Consider the following 27,644-nt stretch of genomic DNA (forward strand, 5'->3'; position numbering starts at 1 on the left):
CAAATAGAACAGCAAGTGGGGCACTTGCCTTGCATGCAGCCCACTTGTGTTTCATTCCTGGAACCTTACACAGACCCTGGAACACACCAGGAGTGATCCCTGAACACAGCGTCAGGAGTAAGCGCTGGGCACCACTGGGCATGTCTCCCCATCAACCCCAAAGAAGAAATAAAACCCTAGGAGTGATGATGTCTGCAGAAGTCCTTGCTCTGCAGCAAATATTATTTCTAATGGATGCCTCTACAATTCAAAATGTTTCTTACACCCTGAGAAATTCAAACTACTTCATGACAACACACCCAGCTAAAGATTAAAATAGGGTCAATCCTTGGTTTTGGACAAAGAAGACATGGTCAATGGAAGAGGAGCTGTTGGAAGCTGTCTTCTTACCAGTCATTCCCACAGAGATCTTTGTGCCCTGACCTTTGTCACGCTGTATGTGATCACGGACTCACCTGTCAGTCTCCTGGACTTTCAGCTTCTTGAATGCCAGGGTCACCTGACTGTCACTGGTCTGACGATATCGGGTATTTACTAGACACTTCAGAAATAACATTATGGATATATTGGTCAAATGAACCAGTTCCTGCCCTCCCTCCCTCAGTTCCTCTCTCTTTTCTTTCTTTCTTTGGTTTGTGGGTCACACCCAGGAATGCTCAGGGATTACTCCTGGTGGTGCTTAGGGGACCATATGGAATGCCAGGCATCGAACCTTGGTCAGCCGCCTGCAAAGCACGCACCTTTCCTGCTATATTATCACTCCAGTACCAGAAGCAGTTCATTTTTGACAAAAGATTTTGTTCCAAGATGCTAGAATGAATTTTCTTCTTTTAAAAACATGCAAACTCTTTAAAACAAGCAAAGAAATACACAGGAGGGGAAAAAAACAGAAAGAAATTTTCAGTAAACTCTATTCAAGAAACACTGGCATACCCTTGCAGGATAGATAGATAGATATAGATATACATAGATATATATCCGCCACGCTCCGGGCTCCTTTCCAGATGCTCAGGCCAAGCCTCACGCATGAGTGTAGCCCCACAGAACCAGGTGAGGTGGGACTTTGTGACCTTGGACTCCAGACTCAATGGGGCCCGGAAACAGAGATCCTCTGCCTGCTTCCCCCAATCTCTGGAGACCCAGGGATCATGCCCATAATATCCACCCTGCAGGTGCCAGATAAATACCTCATCTGCTGACCTCCACTACGCAGCTGCCCCCATACTGCAGGCCGCTTTCTGGACAGTGTGGCCACAAAGCGCCATGCAACACAGCATAAGACACTTAATACCCATTTTCCAAAATTACCGCACCACTTTTTATGGGGTTCAAATATGGTGTAAACTATGGGAATGCCTGTAACGGTGATTAGAGGCCTCCCTAAAAGCCTCCATCCCTCTCAGAGAGCCTGGCAAGCTACAGAGAGTATCCCGCCCACACGGCAGAGCCTGGCAAGCTCCTGCCGACCTCACACATGAGTGTAGCCTCACAGAAGCAGGTGAGGTGGGACTTTGTGACCTTGGACTCCAGGCACGTACCCGTGGCATATTTGATATGCCAAAAACAGTAAAAACAATGGGCCTCATTGCCCTGACCTGAAAGAGCCCCCAATACGGCAGTGTTAATAAGGATAAACAAAGAGAGGCTGATAAAATCTCAGGGCCGAACTAGGCTGCCAAAACGAAGGACTAAAATGACTTTACTTTCAACGAACGTACGCTAGCATCCGAAGCACCCATCAAGGACCTGATGGTGCAATCGCAGATTAAGTATGACATCATTAGTCTGACCGAGATGAGAAGGCATCGATCACATCATGCCATTTACAACACTGGAGAAGAACTGTTCCTTGGAACATGTGACAATAGAGGCATCGGTGGTGTTGGTGTCCTGGTCAACATGAACTTGGCCATGAGCATTGATTCATATGAATGCCTAACAACCCAAATCAGACGATTACGCTTGAATAGATGTGGCTCACTGCTGGCAGTTTCCATCTTTGTTGTCTATACACCAATATCCAACTACGATGAAGAAGGTATTGAGAAGTTCTACATGGAGCTGAAGAAGTTCTATAAAGAAGACCACACCTCCTACAAGATCACTGTAGGTTATTTTAATGCCAAGATAGGACTGAGGAGGTTGCCCGAAGAACTCCACATTGGGACCAATGGCCTAGAATGGAACGAACAGGGTGAGAGACGATCTGAGTTCACCTTGTTGACCAAGACCATACATGGTAACTCACAGTTCCAGAAGGCCAAATCTAAACATTGGACATGGGAGTCCCCTGGGGGACAGTTCCACAGTGAAATTGACCACATCATTTTCAATGGACCGTTTTGCCTGACTGATGATGCTGTTGTCCCAAAATTCCAAAACGGATAGGACAACCATCTCCTTCATGCAAAATTCTACTTCACAGAGCAGGGAGAAAAGACTGCAAAGTTTAAGAAGAGAACTTCCAGAATGACCACCAAATGGGAGCTCTTTGGCACTACTGAGGCAACGTAGGAAGATGCCGTCGCTGACATCAACGAGGAATCCAATTGACTGGTTCAGCACCTCCATGACTGCTCACGGAATGCCAAGAGTGGGAAAGTCACAAACAGATGCCTGTCTTAGGAAACTCTCGAGCTCATTTGCCAACGTGGTTTGCAGCAAGCCTCTGGCAATCACAAGCTAATGTCCGAGCTCGCAAAGCTGTGCAGAAAAGCGATAAAGGAAGACCTCAAAGAGAGAAGAGCAATAGTGTTGGCTGATGCGGCAGAAGCTGGGAAAAATATTCGCAACACCTGCCTGTCCTTCGCCAACTATAAGTAAGACCAAGATGACTGCCCTCCGATGTCCTGTTTGATCTATCACATCTTCCAGAAGGGAAATGGAGAAGATTGTTCACGACTTCTACTTGGATCTCTTCGATAGCCATGTCCAAGTGCCCACATACAAATTCCGCAGGATGGATATGTCGTTCCCAACGTCCTCCTTTCCGAAATCCGACACGCCATTTCGTTGGTAAGAAGTGTACACCACCTGGCCCAGACAAGGTCAGACCCAAACACCTGAAGAATCTGACACCAGTACTGGTCAATACACTGGCTTGGCTCTTCACACTCTACCTATCTGAATGCAAGGTTCCTTCCCAATGGAAAACCAGCAGGACCATTCTGTTGTACAAGAAGGGAGACATCCAGGACATTGGCAACTATCGCCTGATCTGCCTGTTGTCCATCATCTACAAGCTGTCATCCTGAATAGGACTGGCAGAACACTAGAAGATGGACAACCATGCGTGCAAGCCGAGTTCCGAAAGAGATTCAGCGTGATCGACTATATCCACTACGCTCACTGAGATTTCGCAAGAGTTCAAGATGCCAAAGATGCCACTCTGCCTAACGTTCATCGATTTAAAAAAGGTCTTTTATTCGGTTGAGACTGACGTGGTCATCGAAGCCCTAGCCCAACAGAGCAGTCAAACTCAGTACATCAGGATCCTCTGTGGCTGTATTATGGATTCACCACTAGGACCTCACCATTCTACAAGAAAGTGATCATCGATGTTAAGAGAGGGGTTTGGCAGAGCGATACCATTTCACTGAAACTCTTCAGTGCCACCCTCAAGAACGTCATGTGATGACTGGAATGGGAAGGAATGGGAGTAAAGATATACAGTCAGCAACTACACCACCTCTGCTTCGCTGATGACATCGTTCTAATAACAGCAAACATTAACCAAGCATCACAACTGCTGGACGACTTTGACCGTGAGCATGAAAAGGTCAGACTGCAGCTGAACCTCACAATGCCTGGGAGGCTGGAGAGATAGCACAGCGGGTAGGGCACTTGCCTTGCACGCGGCTGACCCGGGTTTGATTCCCAGCATCCCATATGGTCCCCTGAGCACTGCCAGGAGTAACTACTCCTGAGTGCAGAGCCAGGAGTAACCCCTGTGCATTGCCAGGTGTGACCCAAAAAGCAAAAAAAAAAAAAAAAAAAAGAAAAGAAAAATAACGACTGCCCGCCCAATATGGGCATTCCTTAAAAAACTAGAAATTGAGCTTCCATATGACCCCAAAATACCACTTCTGGAAATATATTCCAAGGGTACAATAAAGCACAGTAGAAATGACATCTGCACCTATATGTTCATTGCAGCATTGTTCACAATAGCCAGAATCTGGAAACAACCTATGTGCCCGAGAATAGATGACTGGTTAAAGAAACTTTGGTACACCTGCACAATGTAATACTATGCAGCTGTTAGGAAAGATGAAGTCATAAAATTTGCTTGTAAGTGGAAGGTCATGGAGAGTATCATGCTGAGTGAAATGAGTCAGAAAGAGAGGGACAGACATAGAATGGCTGCACTCATTTGTGGAATATAAAATGAGACTGACACCCAAGGACAGTAGAGACAAGGGCCAGAAAGATTGCTTCATAGTTGGTAGCCTATGTCATGAGCTGGGGGAAAAGGCAGCTGGAATAGAGAAGGGATCACTAAGTCAATGATGGTTGGAGGAATCGTTCGTGATAGGAGATGTGTACTGAAAGTACACAAAAAATCAAACGTGATGGTCTCTCAGTATCTATATTGCAAGTCATAATGCCCCAAAGTAGAGAAAGAGTATGGGGAAAATTGTCTGCTATAGAGGCAGGGGGAGGGTTGGGATTGTGGAAGGGGGAGATACTGGGGACATTGATGGTAGAAAGTGTGCACTGGTGGAGGGATGGGTGTTCGATCAATGTATGACTGAAACTCAAAGATGAAAGCTTTGTAACTGTAGATCACGGTGATTCAATTCAAAAAACAACTCTCAATAACTTTGTAAATTGTGGTTCTTTAAATACTTTTTTAAAAAGAGATGTGCACACAGTGAACTTCATATCTGTCCCCCAACCACGCAGGTTACCTGAACAAATATGGATACTTAGTTTGGGATAGACCTCACTGTCCTCTTGCTAGGGACCACAGAATCTCTAGTGGCTTCCAGCCCAGGCCACTGTGGCTGAGCAGATGGCTCTCTGCATGTGCGCATGGGGTGGAGTTCAGTCTCAGGAAAAGCAAGACCCCAAAAGGCACATGAATCCACCTGAAATTCAGGCAACGAAGGTCTTTGCTGCTCTTTGATATAAAAGAGAAACGGTGCGCAAGAACCACGCTGAGAAGTGGCACCCCTGACAAGCACAGGTGTGAGCTCCGCTCCTAGGACGTTCTTACACACAAGTAGAAGAGCGACCCCTGGTGGTCGTGTGTGCGAGTCTCCTGCCCCCCAAAAGGACAGAGGCCTTCAGCAAAGCGCCTGGCCAGGGGCCAAGCGCCTGGCCCTGATGTGGGATTTGAATATGGGAGCATCACAGCCAGGGCTGTGTATGACCCTCAGACATTTCGCAACAATAAAGAGGAGGAAAGCTAAACATGTTGGCAGGGGTTGGGGGTTGTTGGGAGACTACAGGGTGTGGCTGGACCACATCTGGGTGGTGCTCGGGAATGACCCCTGGCAGTGCTCTGGCAGCAGTACTAAGTTTAAACAGAAGATGTCTCCTTGCAAAGATGGGAGGAAAAGATGCACTTGGGAGACCAGAGTAGTTGCTGAATGTGATGAACTCCTCAACTTTCCAACCAGTCACCCCTAAACCATTCCAAGGTCCTGAGCGGCCTTCATCTTTAAGGTAGAAGCTTCTGAACTAGGAGAAGCTGCTGCCAGGAGTTCAGAACATAACCCCAAATGATAACAATGCCTTCGAGTAAGCTCTTGTGTGGACACTTATCTAAAGACAGGTCGTTATGCCTTGTGGCGGGGAGAGAGTGAGGGCTTCGCCGTGACCACAGCTCCGTCTGCCTTCACAGTGCAGCTCCCCACCTCACTGATCATCTCCACAGTGGGGTCACGTGGTCAGTGGGAACAAGTTTTGGGTTTCCTCTGTTCTATCTTAGTTCTTATGTCTTGGCAAAATACTGAAGTTCCACAAACAAGCCAGAGTGTCCACATGCTCTGTCTGAGTACGGCAGCACCTTTGTACTTTGTCAAGTCTTCAGTTGCTACCATCATGGAACTTGTATCGTTCGAACCGACGAAATGACTAAAAGAATTGTTTAAACGAGCCAGCAGTCTAGACCTGTGTAGGTGAATGAAGAAACACTTGAAAGTCAGAAGGAGAAAAAAAAGTTACTTGGGACCAGAGCAATCGTACAGCAGGTAGGACGTTTGCCTTGCACACAGCTGACCTGGGTTTGATCCCTGGTATCCCATATGGTCCCCCAGGCACCACCAGGAGTAATCGCGGAGAGGAGAGCCAGGAACAACCCCTGAGCATGGTGGTTTGGCCCATAAACATAAGCAAAAGGAAAAAAAACAAAACTGAACATTTAGGATTAGCAAACACTGTTGGATTTCCATAACATACTTCATTCCTGATTTCATCTGTAAGAGATATGATTACGACCCTTTCAAAAACAATGGTCAATTCCCCAAAATTTAGAAATTTAGCTCCCATTTGACCCAGCAATACCATTCCCGGGAATATATCCCAGAGAGGGAAACAAGCATAGCCGCAGTGACATCTGCACTTGTTTGTTCATTGCAGCACTCTTTACAATAGACAGAATCTGGAAAAAACCTGAGTGCCCGAGAACAGATGACTGGTTAAAGAAACTTGGTACATCTACACAATGGAGTACTATGCAGCTGTTAGAAAAGATGAAGTCATGAAATTTACATACAAGTGGTACTACATGGAAAGTATCATGCTAAGTGAAATGAGTCAGAAAGAGAGGGACAGACATAGAAGGACTGCATTCATCGGGGGAACATAAAGTAACAAACAAAATAGGAGACTAACACCCAGGAATAGCTGAGGTAAGTACCAGGAGGTTTACTCCATGGCTTGGAGGCCAGCCACACATGCTAGGGGAAAAGTTAGCTCAGATAGAGAAGGGAGCACCAAATAAAGGATTTTGGGAGGATCCTCCCAGGATGGAGGATGCATGCTGAAAGTGGACTATAGACCGAACATGATTGCCACTCAATGCCTCTTTTGCAAACCACAGCACCCAAAAGGAGAGAGAGAACAAAGGGGAATGCCCTGTCACAGAGGCAGGGTGGGATGGGGGACATAGGGGGTGGGAGGGATACTGGGATCCGTGGTGGTGGAAAATGGGCACTGGTGGAGGGATGGGTACTCGTTGTATACCTGAAACCCAAGCACAGAAATCTGTAAGTCTACAACTGTACCTCATGGTGTTTCACTAATAAAAGTTTTTTTAAAAAATGGCATCTTATAAATATTCTGGCAATTTATGGAAAATTTATTAATTTAGTTGCAAATTATTATGGCATTTGGGCTGGAGCGATAGCACAGCGGGTAGGGCGTTCGCCTTACGAGCGGCCAACATGGCTGACCCGAGTTCGATTCCTCCGCCCCTCTCGGAGAGCCCGGCAAGCTGCCGAGAGTATTGGATATGCCAGACACAGTAACAACAAAGTCTCCAATGGAGACGTTACTGGGCCCGCTCGAGCAAATCGACGATCAACGGGAGGGCCTTTACCTTTACCTTTACCTTATTGTAGGTGACCTGTTACTCATTCAACTGATAATGTGTTCCCCTCTCAGTGTTTATTAATATTATAGATGCTTCATTCAAGAAACTCACTACCTGCAACCCGCGAAGAAGCAAGGCTTTGTGGGTCCTGAATTTTATATAGTTTACTAAAACCCTGCTTAAAAAAATAAATGAAATGTAAAATTATGAATATAAAAATTGCTGGGATCTTCCCCGAGATCTTGCAAGTAAGGTTTGGAGTTCAGCTTCCTCATCAATTCACCTCAGCTGGGCCTGTTTTCTTTTGTGCTTAGGTTGATTACATCTGACGGGTCCTCAGCCCACTGAGCTCTCTCTCTGGCTCTCATCTCGAGCTCTTCCCAGGTATATTTAATGCAGGGAGTAAATCATGATCAACCCAGCTTCTAATCAACCCAGTCATTTGTCAGACAGGCAATAAAGTGACGTAACTGAAGGACTAGCATCCCTGGCCTTTGGAAAGAGATGTAACAACAGCTTTTTTTCCCCTTGTTGTTTTTGGGCTACACATGGCAGGGTGCTCAGGCCTTACTACTGGCTAAGCTCAGGGAGACCCTGTGGGGTGCTGAGGCTTAAACCTAGGTCATCCATGTGCAACGCAAGCCGCGCGTCCACGGTAATTGTGCTCCAGTCACAGAGTTTTGATCACACAGGAAAATTGTACCTGAAAGGAATGAGCTTGGTCATTTAGAAAAATTAGGGCTGGAGCGATAGCCCAGCGGTAGGGCGTTCGCCTTACAAGCGGCCAACATGGCCGACCCGAGTTCAATTCCTCCGCCCCTCTCGGAGAGCCTGGCAAGCTACCGAGAGTATTCGATATGCCAGACACAGTAACAACAAAGTCTCCAATGGAGACGTTACTGGGCCCGCTCGAGCAAATCGACGATCAACGGGAGGGCCTTTACATTTACCTTTACCTTTAGGACCCAAAGAAAGGAGCCCACCCCCCAAAACATTCGGGCCCCAACACATTCGGTGCTGGGGTGGGTAGTGCCATCACTGGTGTTTGGGGGTCACTTGGTGCAGTGCTGGTGAACCATGTCGTGCAGGGGCTTGACCCTCGGGCTCCAGCACTAAAGCGTGCACTATCTCCCCAGACTCCGTGACAATCTGTTGAGCTGACCGAATTGGTCGTAGGAGCTAGTTCTATTTAAATCACATGACAGGGATGATCATTTCTTTCCAGGTATCTCTGATTCTTTCATTACCTTTTTCTCTCATTTCAGAGTAAAATTTCAGTATCTCCGTATTTCTGTCCTCCCGTTGTTCATGGATTTGCTTGAGCGGGCCCAGTAACGTCTCCATTTTGAGACTTGTTGTTACTGAATTGAATATTGAATACGTCACGGGTAGCTCGACAGGCTTTGCTGTGCGGGCGAGATACTCTCGGTAGCTTGCCGGGCTTTCCGAGAGGGGCAGAGGAATCGAACCTGGCTCGGCTGGGCCGGCTGCGCACAAGGCAAACGCCCTACCGCTGTGCTGCAATGCAAATCAATCATCACCTTCTCCATTTTCAATTTGTTGGGTTTTCTTCTCATTTTGGGGGGCCACATTCTGAGGTGTGAATGGGGGTCACTCCCGGAAGTGCAAAGCGTGGGCTCCAGCTCTTTGAGCTGTCTCCTCAACCTCATTCATCATGAGTCTTTCTTAGTATACCACCCACCGTTATCTCCAGTGTCATCCCGCTATCTTGTTACCCTGCCGTCTGGACTAGCAGTGGGGCTCTCATGCTTTCCCACCAGCATCTGTCTTCTTTCCTTCAGTGTTTAAGGTTCTTGGTGACAAACACCCTGCTTTCTTCTTCTGTATAGACAGGCCTGACGCTCAGAAGAAATGTCACTCTGTGAATGCTCTTGAATGTCTTAACTTTTATGAACTATGATGCGTTTCCCCGCCCCCAACCCCCACCGTCTCCTATAAAACTATACCGAAACTGAGATTCTTATGATGCCTGGTATAATAAAATGCTTAGTAAAAATGCGGCATTAAAACAATGAGGTAACTATTATCTCTAAGCCTGCTCCTTACTAAACTGGTCTTCCGGGGAGTCAACTCAGGTCTACACCCATGAAGAATCACCGAGCTGCCTTCCTGCCCTACCTTCATCGAATCTGCAGGAAACTGTGTAAAACTGGATTTCTGAAACACAAGCAGGTGAAGACTCGTTTTCAAAGGAGGATCTTCTGCTTGAGTACAGAATTTCCTTTATGTCTCTGAACTTTGATCTGCTTGTGTCACATCAAATCAGAGAGAAATCAGAGAGAACTTTTCACTCAAAGGGTATAAAACCACAGACTTCTTACAGACGAGTAATCAGAAAAGTAAGTATAATGAAATTAGACAACAGCAACGTATTTTTGATGAATACTTTTCACTCAGTCTGACGTAACACAAACGCTTCTGGGGTCAGAGAGATAGTTTGAGATAGAGCACATGTCTGCCATGTATAAGGCCCAGAGTTTGATTCCACCGCACCACAGAACTCCAGGTGCCATACATGGCCTCCTTCTAGGTCAGCTGGCCAGTGTGAAGCCAGCTTTGCCAGGAGTGATCCTGGTCCCTCCCCAGCACTGCCAGGTATGAAGCCTATTGAACGTCTTTACCATAGCTTTTTCTACCTTTTGCCCTAGCTCAAAGGTTTATACTGAGCACAGTGAAATCAATTTGTATATATATCATTTTTTTCTTCAAAATAATGTTCGAGATTCTTAGGAGGGAAATATGCTAAGACAGACGTTCAGGAACTCTTCTGCTTCACCATGTGAAAGAAGCTACCAGCTATGAACGAATCCATAACTTTCCTTCCCTGCCAACTCCCAGTAAAAACTGCTATATCTAGTTCTTCCCAGCTCTTTGTTGCATACATTTAAGTGGTTAGGAACTTTGCACATGAACAGGAACCAAAGCTGGAATTAAACTGGGAATTTAAAGCCTCATTCACAGGTCAGCGCTGCACCAGTGGGAATCACAAGACAATGCTAACGGATGCCTTTCTGTTAGTGCTCATGCCAATAATCAGTAACAGGAAAAAGCAAAGCATGCCATGCGCCATGCAAATCTCTTGGCCTCTTCGTTCCTTAGTTTCCTCATTTGAAAAAAGGGACTGATCTCAAGACACACTTGTCAGAGTTCACACTGGCCTTATGACACTTAGCTAATAATAACTGTACGATGAGGTTATGCAGTTTTATTATATATATATTTATCTGCTTTTTCACTTACATTTTGTGTAAAAACTGCATTTCATGCCAGGACTGAAACGTTCCAAAGCTCAGTTCGGTGATTAAATTGCAACTAAGATTCCTACCAAAGAAAAAAAAGAAAAAAAAAAGATAAAAGCAGTGGCAGCAGCAGAAGAAAGAAGAAGAAGGAAGAAGGAAGAAAGAAGAAGGAAGAAGAAGGACGAATTTTTTTTTTTTGGTTTTTGGGTCACACCCAGCATAACTTCTAATTCACATAAACACATTTCATGTGCTAAACATCACTGTGGACGACCTAAGCTTAAGGTTTATTCTTTGATGTTTATGATGCTGTGGGGGCATTAGACGCAAAATAGCAAATTTTGTATTAAGTATTTTAACAAATACTTAAGTAATTAAGTTCTCTAGGACAGGGATTCATGACTTCAGCACTACTACCACATGGGGGCTGGATAATTGGGGGGGGGGGGGCGCTGTCCAGTACATTGTCGATATTCTGCAGTGTATCTGGAGGCCTCTGCTTACTAGATACCAACAGCATCATTACAGATCTGGCAATCAAAACAATAAAAAATCTGGAGACACTATCAAGGGTCATATGAGTACAAAATCATCCTGGTTGAGGGCCATTGTAATCGTTACTTACAGGCAAAAAAGGATTTGCTGTACAGTTCTAGTAGCCACTTTTAATGTTCTAATAATATTAAATTGAATAATAGAGGCTGACAATTAAGTGTTACAAAAATTCCAAAAATAGGGGCTGGAGTGATAGTACAGCGGGTAGGGCGTTTGCCTTGCACGTGGCCAACTCGGGTTCGATTCTCAGCATCCCATATGGTCCCCTGAGCACCACCAGGAGTAATTCCTGAGTGCATGAGCCAGGAGTAACCCCTGTGCATCACCAGGTATTACCCAAAAAACAAAACAAAAAAAAATCCAAAAATAATGAAGCATATTTTGAACTTACACAGATTGCAAATACGGTACTGCTTCAAATGTCCGCCTTTCAATAAACTGTATTTTATTGCAGGATAAATCTCTAGGGAAAGAAAAGGGAAAATATTGCTTCAATTAACTAACAAATATCTAATTTTAGGAATAACTAGTAGAAGTCAAAATAAATATTGAATGAGTAGATCTGAATGTTCCAGAATCCCTAACCTGGCTTTCCTTTTTCTCAACCACACATCTTCATGAATAAAATGTACGACTACTTGGTTCTAATATTGGAGTTAAACTTTTCTCGGAGCAGAGAATTGATGAGGTGATTTTATGTTCTAGATGGGGTTTAGTTTCTTATCTTCATGTAAAATTACTATATTTAATATAGTTATTTCAATATTCAAATGAACAGTCTCGTGTTTATATACCTTCCTGTGTAGCTGTTTTCTAGGCTAACAGAAACTAGCCTAGAAAAAATTAGCCTTTTTCATATAATATGAAAATCCCTTTAGACAGAACTTTGAACTAATTTAGAATTAAACTTTTCTATGATCATAGAAATTCAATTTTTGGTTCTACATTTTCTGAATATTCCATGAATTTCACTGCTTTAATTGTACAGTGGTGGAACAAAGAAAATCAGAGTACTGAACTTTGATTTGACTACAAGTGACTGTTCTGTATCTTTGAATTCTACTTAAGTTCTTTCACACATGACCAAGATGGGTATACCTATCTGCTAGCTCATCCCTCTTCTTCTCTTGCCTCCCTCCCTTCTTGGTCTCCTTCCTTCCTTGGCAGTTCTCAGGGCTTACTCCTGACTGCACACAGATCACTCTGTGGGTGCTCAAGGGATCTTGCATGGTGCTACGGATCAAACCTGGGTCACCCATGTGCAGAAGCAAGGCCCAGTCTTTCCTTTTCCAACATACAATGCTCACCGTCATGTATTAACCTTCCTAATAGTTCTCAAGTACCAGCCTCACTACTCCAAATCAACTGAAGCAGGAACTGTGGTGGGGGATTTCACAGGCCCACCCAGTGATCTGCTACAGGCCTGAGTGCCCCAGCGCAGGTGGGCACGAGGAAGCTCAGCATGCTAGCCCTGGCTTACAACACCTGGGTCTAGGTCCCTCCTCTTTCTCTTGGTCTTCTGAGAGCACTGAGGTGTTTTTCCTGTGTTTTACCTCTCTCCTGCTCTCTTTTTACGAGATTCTGTCCAAGATGTCTGTCTGACAATTGCCCAACATTTCCTACACTGGAATTTTTATCACCAGAACTCTCCTCGTGATAACCTCCTCTGCTCTTAATACTACTGCTATAGAATCCATCTGTATTAGCCTCGTATTTCCCATATAAATGTTCGTTTAAGTCATAGATCATTCGAAAATATGTTGACATAGGGTGTTAGAATGTTGTATTGCAAATCACAATGAGAAAAATAATTTTTTTTTTTAAATTCTGGGCTAATGGCATTCAAGTTCTTTATTTTCCTTATAATTCAGGTTTATTTTTATTTTATTTTTTAAATAATTTTTTATTAAACCAGCTTTTAAAAGTTTTGTAGAAAGGCCAGAAATTTAAAAATAATAATATTCTAGATTTTGCAGAGCATATTTTAATTTTTCTTTTTTTTACAGAAAAACACAAATGTAGATTTTACAAACACATAGTTTTCTTTTGCTCTTCAAGCTGTGCTCTCCCATGTATCTCACTTGCTAGTCTCTATGTTCCTTTGCTTTTTCACTTTCACGCTGGAAAAGCTGGTGCTCCCTCTCCAACATCACCCTCCTTTCTCTCCTCCCACATCTTCCTAAGCACCTTACATTCAATAAATCTATGCTGCTTCACTGTTGCACCTCTTTAAATTCTTTCCTGCAAGGGACAGGCGGTGAACCACGTTGCCTGTGATGAGGCTGGGACTGCTTTCCCGTTCCTGCTGGTGCAAGCTGGCAGGGTGAGGGGCCCTGGAAAGTTCTTTGGGGGAAGAATAAAACTAAAGAAGAAATTCTCTAGCCCCAAAGTAGCCCAAGAGCTTGTCCATCACATCATTTGAAATACAAATCCTCACATCTTTCTAAGTAAGTTTTAATAAAAGCTATCTTGCTTCACACACAAAATTAAAAAACAAAATCAATAAAACCATGGGCTGAAGCAATAGTACAGCTGGTGGGGCCTTTGCCTTGCATGCATCCCAAGAGCTCGACAATCACATCATTTGACATACAAATTCTGAGCTCTTTGAAGAGAAACTGAGATATCAGCAGGATGCAAAATTCCAAGGCCCCACCCAGAAAAGGCTGGTCCCCTCAGAGAAGAAGTTACACAAGAATCCATGAGATAACAAAGAGAATATCAACAGTGTAAGGCATTCCTGTGAAAACACCCAGATGAAGTTTTAGTATGCAAAATTCCAGGAAAAAACAACCCTTTTGGAAGAATTGAATAAAAGCACCTGGCTTGCTCTTCATGCCCTAAATATCTCACTTGTTTCTGTCTGTTTCTTTGCTTGCTTTTTTCCACTCTGGAGAGCCTGTGTTCTCTCTTGAACACAGACTTCTTACTTTCTCTCCCTCACATCTTTCTAAATAAGTTTAAATAAAAACTACCTTGCTTCATACACAAAATTAAAAAATAAATAAAACATGGGCAGGAGAGATAGTGGGGCGTTGGCCTTGCACTGCACGCAGCTGACCCGGGTTTGATCCCCAGCATCTCATATGGTCGCCCCAACATTGCCAGGAGTAATTCCTGAGTGCAGAGCCAGGAGTATCCCCTGAGTATCGCTGAGTGTGATCCAAAAAGCAATAAATAATAAATAAATATTAAAAAATAAAAACGAACATATTTGCATAGATTTTTGTTTTTATTTAGTAGTGCTCAGGGTCTACTTCAGGGATATTACTGGGAGTCAGGGACTGGGGAGCCCAGAACTGTGTCCTGCTGCAAATCCAACCCGGGCCTCCTGTTGCAAAGCATCACACTCATCATTTGTGCAATCTCCTCAGCTGACAAAAACAATTCTTAAATTAATGGGCCAGGTAAAACTGGACCATGCATTGGATTTGATCCATAAAGGAACTCTATATGAACACGGAGGAGATGGTATATTAGCACTTAGGTTTCTATGGGTGGAGCAGATATAAGTACTTTTCATCTATTAGTAAAGTTTGAAAAACACTTTTGTGAAGCAAGATAGTTTACATCGAAAGAAACTTTCTTAGAAAGATGTGGGGGGGTGGGAAAGAGAAAGAATGTGTTCATGAGATAACACGGCTTCTCAGAGCAGAAAAAGCAGACAGAGAGACATGAGGACAAGTAAGCAAATTACATGATCCAGGGAGAACATGGGCTTGAAGAGTAAGCCTAAAGGTTTTTTTTTCATATATGTCCATATATATATATGATGTAGGCAGGTAGATAGGGAAAGGCCCTTTGCAATGAAACAAAGTTTCATGGAAGAAGAATTCTAGGAATGACCCACCTTGTGGACACAGAAAACAAAGGCCTGATAAGACCAGACCCTCAGGATATAGGCCTCCCCACGGAATTCCTCTTTTTGGACCTCCCTGGTAACCTCCTTAGCAACGGACTTTCACCTGGAAAGAGGCCTCACGTGGGGACAGGCTGGAGAAACCCTTAAAGGCCACCTAGAACAAAGGAAGGGCGCACATATGCTGCCTGAGCCCATGTGCTGCTTGCGCCCACGTGGCCGAGCACATGTGGTGTCTGAGCACATGTGTGGCCCGCATCTCCCCTCTTCAGATGTGTACTTTCATTCTTTCGTGTCTAACTTTACTCTCTCTCTCGCTTTCTCTCTCTCTCTCTCCCCCTCCGCACCTAAAAATCCTACAAATAAAATCCATTAACTTCACTCACTGCTTGTCTACTCCTGAAATTCCTTTCTGCGAGACCCCGCTTCACATAAGTCATCCGTGGGGCCCACCGACATCATATATATATATATATATGCAAATGTAATTTACTGTCAGAAATGACATGAGAGGTTTTTAATGCCATACTTATAAAACTACAAAATTTTATTGCTGGAAAAAAGGATGAAGATTAACTTGCACACCCCCTTGTTTTAAAAACAGAGCTAAAAATTCATAAATAAATGATTAACTTACAAGTACTTGAGGTTTGGAAGGGCTTCAAATGAATCCTTACGTAATTCTGCCAAAGAATTGTCACTGAGTATTCTGAAAAATGGAAAAATTATTTCTGGTCTAAAATGCAAAATAACTATGACTATTTATTACATAGGACTATTTTTTTTCTTAAATTTTTATTAGTGAAACACCATGAGGTACAGCTGTAAACTTACAAATTTCTGTGCTTGGGTTTCAGTTATACAATGATTGAATACCCATCCCTCCACCAGTGCCCATTCTCCACCACAACCAGTCCCAGTATCCCTCCCACCCCCCATCCTCCCATCCCACCCTACCTCTGTGGCAGGGCATCCCTTTTCTTATCTCTCTCCTTTTGAGTGCTGTGGTTTGCAAAAGAGACATTGAGTGGCAATCTTGTTCGGTCTATAGTCTACTCTCATCATGCATTTCCCATCCTGAGAAGAACCACCCGACGCCCTTTATTTGGTGCTCCCTTCTCTAGCTGAGCTGCCTTTTCCCCTAGCGTGTGCAGCTGTGCACAGGACTATTCTTACACATAATAATGGTGCTATCTAAATATCCCAATTCTTATTTAACTTAGGGATAGTGGCCTCTGTTTAAACTCTTTATTTTGTCCTCACCTAGATGCATCATGAACACGAACACAGCTATTGACTCTTCTCACCAAGTAACCTATATAAAGCATATTCTCTAGGTCACAAAATCTGTCAGATCCAAATTCTGTGTGACACCAGAAACACAGGGCTGCCACTCCCTGCTCTCTTCCCAAACATTACTCTGAGTCCCCCATGAAGAATGAAATTAAGTCTGGAAAGGAAGCCCTAAGAAACTTAACACCATTAAATTGTTTTGTTCTGGGAAGGAAAACGTGCACAAAGTGCACATGACATTTGGGCCCAGAGCAATAGTACAGTGGGGAGGGTTTTTGCCTTGCACGTGGCTTACCTGGGTCGGACCCGGCACCCCATAGATCCCCCACGTCTGCCAGGAGTCAGCCCATAACCAGTAGCTGTGCACCCCCCCCCCCAACAAAAAAGAGCAGGCCAATAAAGCGAAGGCCCCAAGACACGTTCCTGACAAGGAACCCAGCTTCCCAGAGGCCCCAAGCGTGCCCCTACCAATCACACCCTCCTCTGACACACACCCCTGACTTGAACGAACATTTCTTTGTTATTTGGGGGGTTTCTTCGGTGCTTTGTTTTGTTGTGGGGCCACACCCAGAAGTGCTCAGTGGTTACTCCTGGCTCTTCGCTCAGGGATCATTCCTGGTGGTGCTCAAGGGACCATATGGGGTGCTCAAACTCAGGTCAGCAGTCTGCAAAGCTTAAAGCCTTTCCAGAGGCAGAGAATTTGATACTGGTCCATGGAATTGGGTTGCCTTGGAAGGCAGGACCAGAGGGCAGGAAAGCTATCCAAGATTTTCAAACAAAGACTTGAAATTCGGCTTCTCTTCCCTCCTTTACCTTATAAGGATCAAATGTAAAAGGGAGTCTCCACACGGTTTGCCCCCAGCCCAGGCCCCAGAACTGGAAAGTTTGTATAGTCTGTTGAGGACTCCCATGTTGGAAACCGATAATTGCTGCCAATTATGGTTTAGATTCCCTGCTCCAATGTCCCCTTTTGTTTAGAAAAATTTCACCTTTCAGAACTAAGGATAACCCCTGCGCACCACTGTGTGGCACCAGAGCAAAATTATTTAAAAAAAAATTCTACTTTTTTTAATTTTTAGAAAAGTATGCAAGCGATTTCCATTTGTAGACTTTCTCTCTAGGTCTGAGGTTCATAGTCTGGATGAAAATACAATTATTTCCAACGCACTGATACAGCCTTTGGTTTTGGTTTTAGATCATACCTGGCTGTGCTCACGGCTTATTCCTGGCTCTGTGCTCAGGGATCACTCCTGGCAGGGCTGGAGGGCCCTATGGGGTGCTGGGAATTGAATCCTGGAGGCCATATGCAAAGCAAAAACCCTACCCACAGTACTACCGCTCTGGCCCTAAAATGGTCATTTCTCATATTAGGAATGTCAACTGACAATGACAGATTAGCAAATTGTTCATTTGGCCTCTAATACAAACCACAGATATTTTTCACATCGCATTTGTTAGAGACATCTCAATCTTTTGGTTCTTCATCACAAATTTGAAGTTAGTTGTTAGACATACAGGTGGCTATTAGGTATGTCAATATGTGTTATTTAATAGCACTGTCACTGTCCTCCCACTGTTCATCGATTTGCTCGAGCAGGACCAGTAACATTGTGAAATTTGTTACTGTGTTTGGCATACTGAATACATCACGGGTAGCTTGCAAGGTTTTGCCGTGTGGGCGAGATACTCACCGTAGCTTGCCAGGCTCTCTGAGAGGGGCGGAGGAATCAAACTCGGTTGACCAGGTTGGCCCCATGCAAGGCAAAGGCCCTACCCGTTGTACTAACCATTTGCTCGAGCGGGCCCAGTAACGTCTCCATCATGTGAGACTTGTTGTTACTGTGTTTGGCATATCGAATACATCATGGGTAGCTTGCCAGGCTCTGCCGGGCAAGCGAGATACTCTCGGCAGCTTGCCGGGCTCTCCGAGAGGGGCGGAGGAATCAAACTCGGGTTGACCAGGTTGGCCCCATGCAAGGCAAATGCCCTACCCGTTGTACTAACCATAAAATTAAAATATGGATGGGATCCCTTTTATTGAGTCATCAGGGCAGCCCCCAAATAAAGAATGCCCAGAGGTGGATGGGCATGGAGAAACAATACTTTCATGAACTGGCACAACGATTTTGAGGTCAATTAAATTTTTATAACTATATACTCTTCAGCCAACAAATCCATCTCTAAATATCTACTTAACAGGCCTATCTGCCCATATTCACAAGGCCCTGTGCTGCGGTAATACATGTGACCAAAAAAAAAAAAATCAAAGCATCTTTCAATACACTTTTTTAAGTAGATGGGGTAAACCTCTATGCACCATAAAGGAAAGAAGTCTAAAGCAAAATAAAGTGAAAGTATCAAGTGGTAGCTGTTATATTTATAGAAAAAACAAATCAGAAGATTTACTTTCGCATTATGGATCATTTAAAAATTTTTAATGAAGAATGTAATCATGTACCTGTGAGTCGAGTGCATCAGCAACCTGATGGCGCCTTCAGACTTCCAGATACCCCAAAATTGCTGCTGTGCCTTTGGCCAGACCCCAAAAACTTCGGGCAAAGTTTACCAAGAAAGTAAATGGCCAAAAGTTAGGTATGTGGGAAACACCCCCACAAACCACCTCCGGCTCAGCTATATAATTGGAGGCACGGCCTCTCTGGTTCCTGAAAGAACTGCTTAATGGCCATGATCCCAGAGACTCAGAAGCAAATCTCGAAACCCAGCAGCTTTTGGCAGAAATGCGTCCGGTCCTTGCAGTAGGTTACCGGTGCTGGGCCAACCCAGGTGGGAATAGGTTTCGTGCCTTGACCTGTTCCCCCCGGCGGCCCAGTGGCCACCATCCTTCAGAGACCACTGGACAGTCAGGTTTGGGCCTGCAGTGACAAGACACGCAGGGCCTCACGGGATGGGGGTGGAGCCGGTCCTGTCCTCCCCACCCCAACGAGACCCCAAGTCATCGCCCACGAACGGCCTCTCTGGCTCCTCATCAAGCTGCTTAACAGCCTTGATCCCAGAGACTCAGAAACAAATCTCAAAACTCAGTGGCTTTTGGCAGAAATGCGTCCAGACTCCGCAGTAGGTTACTGTCGCCGGGCCACCCCAGGGGGGAAAGGGTGTTGTCTCTCCGCCTGCTCCCCCTTGGCGGCTTGGTGGCCATCATCCTCCAGAGGCCATTGGACAGTCAGGTCTGGGCCCGCAGTGACGAAACTTGTTGGGCCTCACAGGATGGGGGTGGAGCCGGTCCTAGTCTCCCTGTTCCAATGAGACCCCAAGTCATCGCCCAAGAACAGCCTCTCTGGCTCCTGATCAAGCTGCTCAACGGCCATGATCCCAGAGACTCAGGAGCAAATCTCGAAATCCGGTGGCTTTTGGTGGAAATCCCTCCAGATTTAAAAGTGTTAAAATTTCAGAATTTCAAAATCACATGACCCTACTACAGCCACGCAACATCATATGTTATTCATAACCAGCAATAGAACACAAATTGTCTACTGTTGCCTTTTCAGCAGATCTGAGTCTTGGGGTAAAATCTCAAATAATAATGGTGGGTCTGGTGTCAAAATATTGAATGTGATCAAAGTAGAGAGAGAGTAATGTGGAAATCATCTGCCCCACAGGTAGGGGGAGGGTGTGGGATGGGGTATACTGGGGTTTTTGGTGATGGAGAATGGGCACTGGTGAAGATATGGGTGTTTCATTGTATGACCGAGACTTAGACCCCAAAGCTTTGTAACTGCTCTCATGGTGATTCAATAAATAAAATTATAAAAAATGAAAAAAAAAGTAAGGTGGAGTTCATGCACAATTCAATCAGCTAATCAGTGGCTAAATAAATAGTACTTCTACATAAATAAATAAATAAATAAATAAATAAATAAATAAATAAATAAATAAAGTAATCATGTTGGCTTGCTACTCAAGCCCATGTTCTCCTGTGAACACATTTCCAGTTTGCTCATCTCTGTGTGCTCTCTCTAGAACTTCTCTTTTTCTCCTCTCACATCTTTCTAAAATAAGTTCAATAAAACCATCTACATCACCAAAATATATACTTATATGTATATGTGCGTGTGTATATACAATTAACTCTACCAGTTATGGAATGGAAAACAAAAAGACTTTTAACGTAAGAGCTTGGTAAACCAAAATTTTTTAAAGAAGTAAACTATTATAACTAATAGAGGTTGTTTTGGGACATGAGTGTGAAATACCTTCTATGTGGTATTGATTTTTAAATTGTATACTAAGGAGGATTTTATGGTGCAATTATTTTTTAATATTCATATTTGGAGAGAATATACTCACAGTTTCTCAACCCAAGGGTATGTCTTCCATGTATTTCCATCAATGGAAGAAATAGAGTTTCCTTGGAAATCTCTGTGAAGAAACACAGTTCACAGACTTGAACAGGTAGGAAAAGAATGAACAGGAAAGTAAAAGAATCATAGAAACACAGAATACTCCAGCTCATCTCCATAGCTATGAGTTTCCCATTTTGCCCAACTAAAAACATGACGTGGGATGACTGGTCAAACAATGAAATATCTCACAATCTGAACTTCCTAATTCCTGGAGTAGATAAATACTGCCAGCTAATTAGCCTGTAAGCCATTTTTCCAAACTCACACCTATTATAACTCCTACTGCAAATTAAAGGAGAAAATTATAATTTCATAATTATCATATACAGAAAAATGAACAAAATTATCAGCAAATAAATATTTTAAAACATTGCCAGGAAACACCAAAGGTTTAAGTCAATGCTCTCTGTTGAAATTTCAAGATAGTAGAAATTTCTAGATAGAGACTAGGGAAATTAGAAAATGAGGGGGGACTAGTGAGGAGAGATATATTCAACGTGCCTCAGGAAAAGAACAAATCACAAAGAATTACCTTCATTGGGGGTGGGGAGGAATGCACAGGAAAGAGAGTAGAAGGAAACCCAAGATGGTAACAGAAGTTACCATGCGGCAGTCATATAGCTGGTAGAGTGGGAAAGTGGGATTTTTGCGCCTTATCCTGTTTACTTTACTGACCTATTGTAACAAAGAGAATATGTTCATGAATTTACACATGTATAGACGCATGAAGTTGGTGGAGGGGGGGATGGTGCTCAGGACTTGCCCCTGGCTCTGCGCTCAGGGTCAATAATTTTTCATTGAACTGCTGGCTGGCAGTGATGGAGGGGGACCCTATGAGGTGTCCGGGATTGAACCTGGGTTGGCCACATGCAACGCAAGAGCCCTACCCACTGTCCTAGGACTCTGGCTCCCTGAGTTCAGTTTTAAACACTAACTCTGTGGATCACTTTGAATCTAGTTTTGTCAACTTCGCTCAGCAACATGTGTATATAAGCTGCAAATGTGTACATAATCCAAATATAAACCTAATCAGTTTACATACACAGTTTTCAGGGTGAAAATGTTGAAACAGAAACCTATCCCATCCACCTAGTGAACATTTCCACTCAAGACTTCTGGATGCTTTATGATGTCTAAGCCACAAGTTGAGGGATATGTTTAAGGAGGCACAGATTCATAACTGTTTCATATTACAAGCATATTACATATCTCCAAACACAAAAATCATACCAAACGTGCACAGCTTTTTATATGCCCAGCACATAAATAATTTTTGATCCAAAAAAATCAACCTCTAATTCCCAGCTAAAGTTGCTCTGTGTCAGCTCTCTGCAGCTTTCCACAACTGACAAGATTCTGTACATTTCTGTGCCTCTGTTGGTGCTTGGTGACACGCTGCCTTTCCTTTTTGTGTATTCCCTTTCTCCCCAATACCATCATGTTTAAGAGCCGATGACATATTGTTGTGGCTAGGTTGAGGGAAATGGGTGCTTTATATGGAAAGTCGATGTAAACAACTGTAATTCTGAAATGAGAGATTAATGAATACAGACAGCATTCATGTGTATGCTAGTTGCCCGATATAAGTATATAGTTTCACGGGGAGGCCACACCTGGCAATACTTAGGTGTGACTCCAGGCTCCGCACTCAGGAATCACTGATAGTGGTGCTCAGGGGACCATATGGGATGCCGGGGATCAGAACTAGGTGGAACACGTGCAAGGCAAATGCCCTACCTACTGTACTATCACTCTGGCCCAAAGTATTTACATAGATTTCATAGTATTACTTTTGTTGCAATTGGAGCTGGTTAGATCTCAGTCAACCCTTCTCCACCACCTTGGCCTCATCTCTATAGGGATTCATGTTAAACTTGTTTCAAGGTACTAACTTCATAAGTATCAAAATCAACAAGTATCACAACAATATTAGGAGGTGATAACTTACCATTACCCCCACCTCAAGAAAAGGGAACTGAGTCACAGAGCTAAATAACTTGTCCAAGGTAACAAAGCTAACAAATGCAAACTCGGGCAATCTGGCTCCAGAATTCATGTCCATAAGCACAAGATTGTGGCACCAGCAATAAAAGATAAGGAGGACAAACTATTTTTTTTTTTAAAAAAAGGCTGTAGCACAAAGGAAACAAAGGTTAAGGAATTAAATGAAGGATAAGTTGATGGTGAGATAAAAACAGAGAAGGAAAGAGGGTGCGGACAATTATAACCAAAAGACTAGAAAAGCAGCAGCAACAGATAAGGAGAACAAGGATATCTTTTGACTAACAAAAGATAAAAAGCGGAAATCATTTAACGTGGGCTGGGGGGGGATGAGGCAGACACAGGGAGACATTGAAGAAAAGGCTCTCTATGTCAATAGGCAGAATGCAGAGAACAGAGGAAAGGGGATTCTTACAGGACGGTGAAGGTGTTGGTGTTGGGCCCTGGCACAGGCACTCTATGGAGCCTCTTCTCTGGACTGAGACCGGAGCAGGAGAGGGTCTTATCTGTGCAGGTACAGAGCTCACATATGTTAAAGGTCATGGAGACATTCTGTTCCAGTTGCTCAGGGAAATCTACGTGTGCCTTTTCTGAAGCATGTCGTACAGCAGGCTGGGCAGAAGAGTGAATCAGACAAGAATGACGTGTCGTCAATGTTTCTGGTTGTGGAGTAGCGTACAAAGGTGGAGATGTGAGTTCCCCAAGATCTGTCTGCTGATGCTGAGGCTGTTCTGAAGGCATTTCCTCACTGGGGGTTGTCGGAGCAGCATTTGCCTTTTCTGAACTACATCGTACAGAAGGCACAGTTGAAGACTGAGTCGGAGAAGAATGAGCTGTTTCTGATGTTTCTGGTTCTGGAGCTAAGCACAAAGGTACAGATGTGTATTTACCAAGATCTCTCTGCTGATGCTGACGCTGTTCTGAAGGCCTTCCCTGTCTGGGGGTGGTCAGAGTGGTACTTGTTATAACTCTCACCTCAGCTTTCTTGGAGGCCTTTGAAGACTGAGCTGAAGTCTCTTGCATGGTGGGAGATATAACTGAACTGCCTTTAGTTACAGTAACGTCCTTGTTTTTAGGTGGAAATGTGACTCCACTCAGGTTTGAACAAGGACTCCGAGACGGTGTGATAAGTGTCATATTTGACTGTTCTGTAGCACTGGTACTTGTCAGGGTTGTCGAGGGTTTAGTCTTCACCGTGTGTTCTGGAGTTACAGTCAAATATTGATTTGTAGAAGGCCGATTCTGATGAAAATGTTGAACCTTGTTCTTCTGTGTGGTTGGAGAAGGTATTGTCTTCAAAACCCCCACACTGGGTGGAGCTGAAATGTCAGCTGAGAGTGAACGAGTGTTCACATGATGGGGACCTGGTGAAACTGTCACCTTCTGATTCTCCAGAGTCTGAATTCGGAAAGCTTCAGAACTCCACGCTATAGAGTCTGGACGCTTAGAAGAGGTGCCTGGCTGAGTTGAAGAAATGACTACCTCAAGATGCTCAGGAATCTTAGGGACGACGTCCTCCTGGGTTGCAGAAGATAAAACAGTTTTAGTGGTTTCAGACTTGTTACTGTTAGGTTTCTTATGATGAGTATGATACCTCTTTGTACTCTTAGATAGCAACCTATATATTTTCGAGATTTTGAGAGTGGACAGGTGTCCAGTTCTCGAGAGAAGGTGGAGTAGATCCCCTTGAGCTTTAGTGACACAATCTTGAAGGTTCTCTATCAGCTGGGAAGATTCTTGCTCCTTAGTAGAAAAGCTTTTCCCAGGGTGCTCTGGACCTTGAGTCTGTGCCTCCTGGAAGACGGACGATTTTCCCACCTTCGTGAGGTCAGTGGTTTCATATGATGAAGATGGAGTCACCTCAGGGGACCCTAGCATTTTATCCTGGGACTCCTGCAGGACTGATGGAGAGTCCATCGTCTCAGAGAGCTGTGGACCTTCACCTTGGACCTGCTGGTGGGCTAAAGAAGATTTGGGTAAAGAGAGCTCTGAAGCTGGAGTCTGTGATTCCTTCTGGACTGAGGACTGAACCCCATTAATGACCTCTGGAGCTATGGAAATTGTCACCATCACAGGTTTTACAGTGACGTGGGGCAAGTTTGAAAGGTCAACTTCACTTGGAGGCTGAGCTGAGACCTCGTGCTGCTCTGGAGCAGGTCGAACCTCATTACTGACCTCTGGAAACATGTTAATTGTCATACCCACAAGTTTTCCCCTCACACTGGGAACATTTAAGAGCTGAGCTTCATTCTTACTTGGTGATGACACATGTTCAGGATGGTCTGATGGTCTGACCTCATTATTGAACTCTGTATATAAAGGAAATGTCACACCCATAGGTTTAGCAGTGACCTGGGGTAAATTGAAGCTTAGAGCTTCATTCTGACTTGGAGGTGGAACATTTTCTTCAGAATGCAGAAATGGTTGAGCTTCAAACTCCATAGGGGATTCAGGAGGCTGAGCTAGGGGATTCTGCTGGACTGAAGATTCAGTCACCTCAGGGATGCCTGGAGCTTGAGGCACTGTCTCCTGCCGTATGGCAGAGCCACTGTCAGGGCTCTCTAGTACCGCAAACTGGGCCTCCTCTTGGGCTAGAGATTGTTTCTTTTCCCTAAGGCGTTCTGCAGTGCGAGTGATATTTAGGGCTTCTGGCTGGGTTGATGTTTCCCCCTCACTGGGGACCCTTGGAGTTCCGGGAATCTGCAGATAGGCAGGTTTGATGGTGACAGTAGCTGTATTTGAAAGATGGACTTCCTTTGGTATCGGTGACACTCTGTTTTCCTGATCACGCGCTCCAAGTTCCAGTCCTGACTCTAAAGGCTGAGCTTCCACCTCCTGAGGCACTGAAGATCCTCTCTCCTCGGAAGCCAATGTAGGCTGAACTAGGGTTTCTGGCAGGACTGAAGCAGTATCACCCTTTTCAGGGGTACTTGACAGCAAATCTGAGTCTGGAACTACCAGAGGTTTTGATTCCTCGGGAGATCCTAGAAGTGCAGCTGGGCTCTGTTGTGTGCTTGCTGAAAGTTCAGCTTCCAGGGTCTTAAAGGGAAGCTGTTCTATCTCTTCAAAGGTTTCTGGATGCTGAGGCTGGGGTGAAAAGGATCCAGCCTTGTGACGGATCTGTGGATGTTTCTCTGAATCTCCCACCAAAGGTTGACTCCCCTCAGGATAAAAGATATCCATATCCATACTCGTCGGTGGTGGTAGACGACGAGGTCTCATAGATTTCCTGGGAGTTACAATACCTTCAGCAGGATGGTCACGGTGAACTGGATCCTTCCCCCGGTTCTCAGGGGAAAGAAGATAAGTGAGAAGTTCGGAAATAGTTCCACCTGCGAGCCTCCGATGTGCTGCCGGTTTGTCAGTGAAACCAAGGTGTGGAATAAAAAACTGGTGAGACCTAGAGGAATCTAAGTAATCCTCCTGCGTCGGTGGTGGTAGACGACGAGGTCTCATAGATTTCCTGGGAGTTACAATACCTTCAGCAGGATGGCCACGGTGAACTGGATCCTTCCCCCGGTTTTCGGGGGAAAGAATATACTTGAGAAGTTTGGAAATCTGGGGCCGAAGGGTAGGGGGTGATTCAGCGGCAGGATCAGGGGAAGGTGAAAGCCAGGGATTGGGGGGGCCTGGGGGGCTGGGGGCCAGGGGGACTGGGGGTAGGACTCTCCCCCGGAGAGGAGCGCCCTGTATATGGGTAGAGAAAAGAATTGTTAGTATTTTTATTGCCACATCCATGGCTAAGGAATTAAGGCAGCTGGGCACTGCCCGTGCATGCCCTTATCAACCACGCCCTTGGCAACCACAGGCCCTTGGCAACCACAGAACCCACCCCTCACCACCTTTATGAGCCTTTAAGCGCCTTTATTGGATCTGGGCAAAGCAGGCTCCTCAAAGCCAGCAGGACCCAGGCTTTCCTTTTTCCCCCAAGGCACCAAACACATCCAATCAGGTCCTCTACCCCACCCCCCTTGCCTCCCCTCCCACTCTTGCCACCCAACAGGACTGGGACTGCCCACTCGTTTGGGCGGAGCCCCAAGGGTGGGGGAGGAGCAGCTTGTCCCCAGACAGGGAACACTGGTGAATTCAACAGCACTAATCCAGCTGTGGTGGTCTTGGTGCTTCCTCCTCACTACTGAAATCCAAGAGACATTCGTCCTCCCCTTGGCCATCCTGCTTCCAAGAAAGGCAGTTGACCTGCAAGAGGAGCACTACTTCGGGTGGGTGGGGGTTCACAAATGTTGTCATTTCCTTTAAGCTCTTAGTCTCTCTGATTATCACTCTCCTAGACAGGGGATAGCATGGAATCAGGGACCCAAAATTTTCTGAAGCAGGGCTCTGGGGCCAGAAACAGTTGATTCTGGGAGACCATTCTTGAACGGAATGAACAGCCATATGCACTCCTTTACACCAGCCTGGGGGGAAATCCCCCTTTCTTGCATGGAACTCAACATAAATTCATGGAGAAAAAGGAGCAAGCTCCTTTCTAGAGGGCTGCCCTTCTAGCACTCGGAGGGAACACTTAGGATGTTCACGTCAGAAAGTGAAAAGGCTTTCTTGCAATACTGTAACTAGCACCCATTTTACTTGCTTCACAGTCCTTCTTCTCATCCATATCAGTTTTCATTATCTCACACTTCCAGAATATAAATTCCATGAGAAGGGGCTTCTTCCCGCTCTCTAGTTGAGTAGAGAGCCCCGAATGGAGTTGGTTCCAAGAGTAGCCTCATTTAGGGATGGATGTTCGTTTTCTGAATTCTTTGGCATTAGTACGA

At 44.7% G+C, this 27,644-nt stretch overlaps 1 protein-coding gene across 7 annotated transcripts in view; it reads right to left on the reverse strand.

The window, feature by feature from the left end:
- Window positions 1-27,644, reverse strand: part of LOC130033564 (leucine-rich repeat-containing protein 37A3-like) — a 74,496-nt gene that overhangs the window by 22,880 nt on the left and 23,972 nt on the right. For all 7 annotated transcript variants that reach the window (XM_056125480.1, XM_056125574.1, XM_056125498.1 and 4 more), the window contains 5 exons: window positions 20,813-20,884; window positions 18,966-19,056; window positions 15,852-15,923; window positions 11,747-11,818; window positions 10,802-10,882 (listed from right to left, as the gene is read on the reverse strand). In XM_056125480.1, coding sequence (XP_055981455.1) covers window positions 10,802-10,882; window positions 11,747-11,818; window positions 15,852-15,923; window positions 18,966-19,056; window positions 20,813-20,852 — 356 coding nt within the window. In that variant the 5' untranslated portion in view covers window positions 20,853-20,884. The remainder of the gene's footprint in view (window positions 1-10,801; window positions 10,883-11,746; window positions 11,819-15,851; window positions 15,924-18,965; window positions 19,057-20,812; window positions 20,885-27,644) is intronic.

This window comes from Sorex fumeus, unplaced genomic scaffold (genome assembly GCF_029834395.1).
Source record: "Sorex fumeus unplaced genomic scaffold, SorFum_2.1 ptg000001l, whole genome shotgun sequence".
Taxonomy (NCBI): Eukaryota; Metazoa; Chordata; class Mammalia; order Eulipotyphla; family Soricidae; genus Sorex; species Sorex fumeus.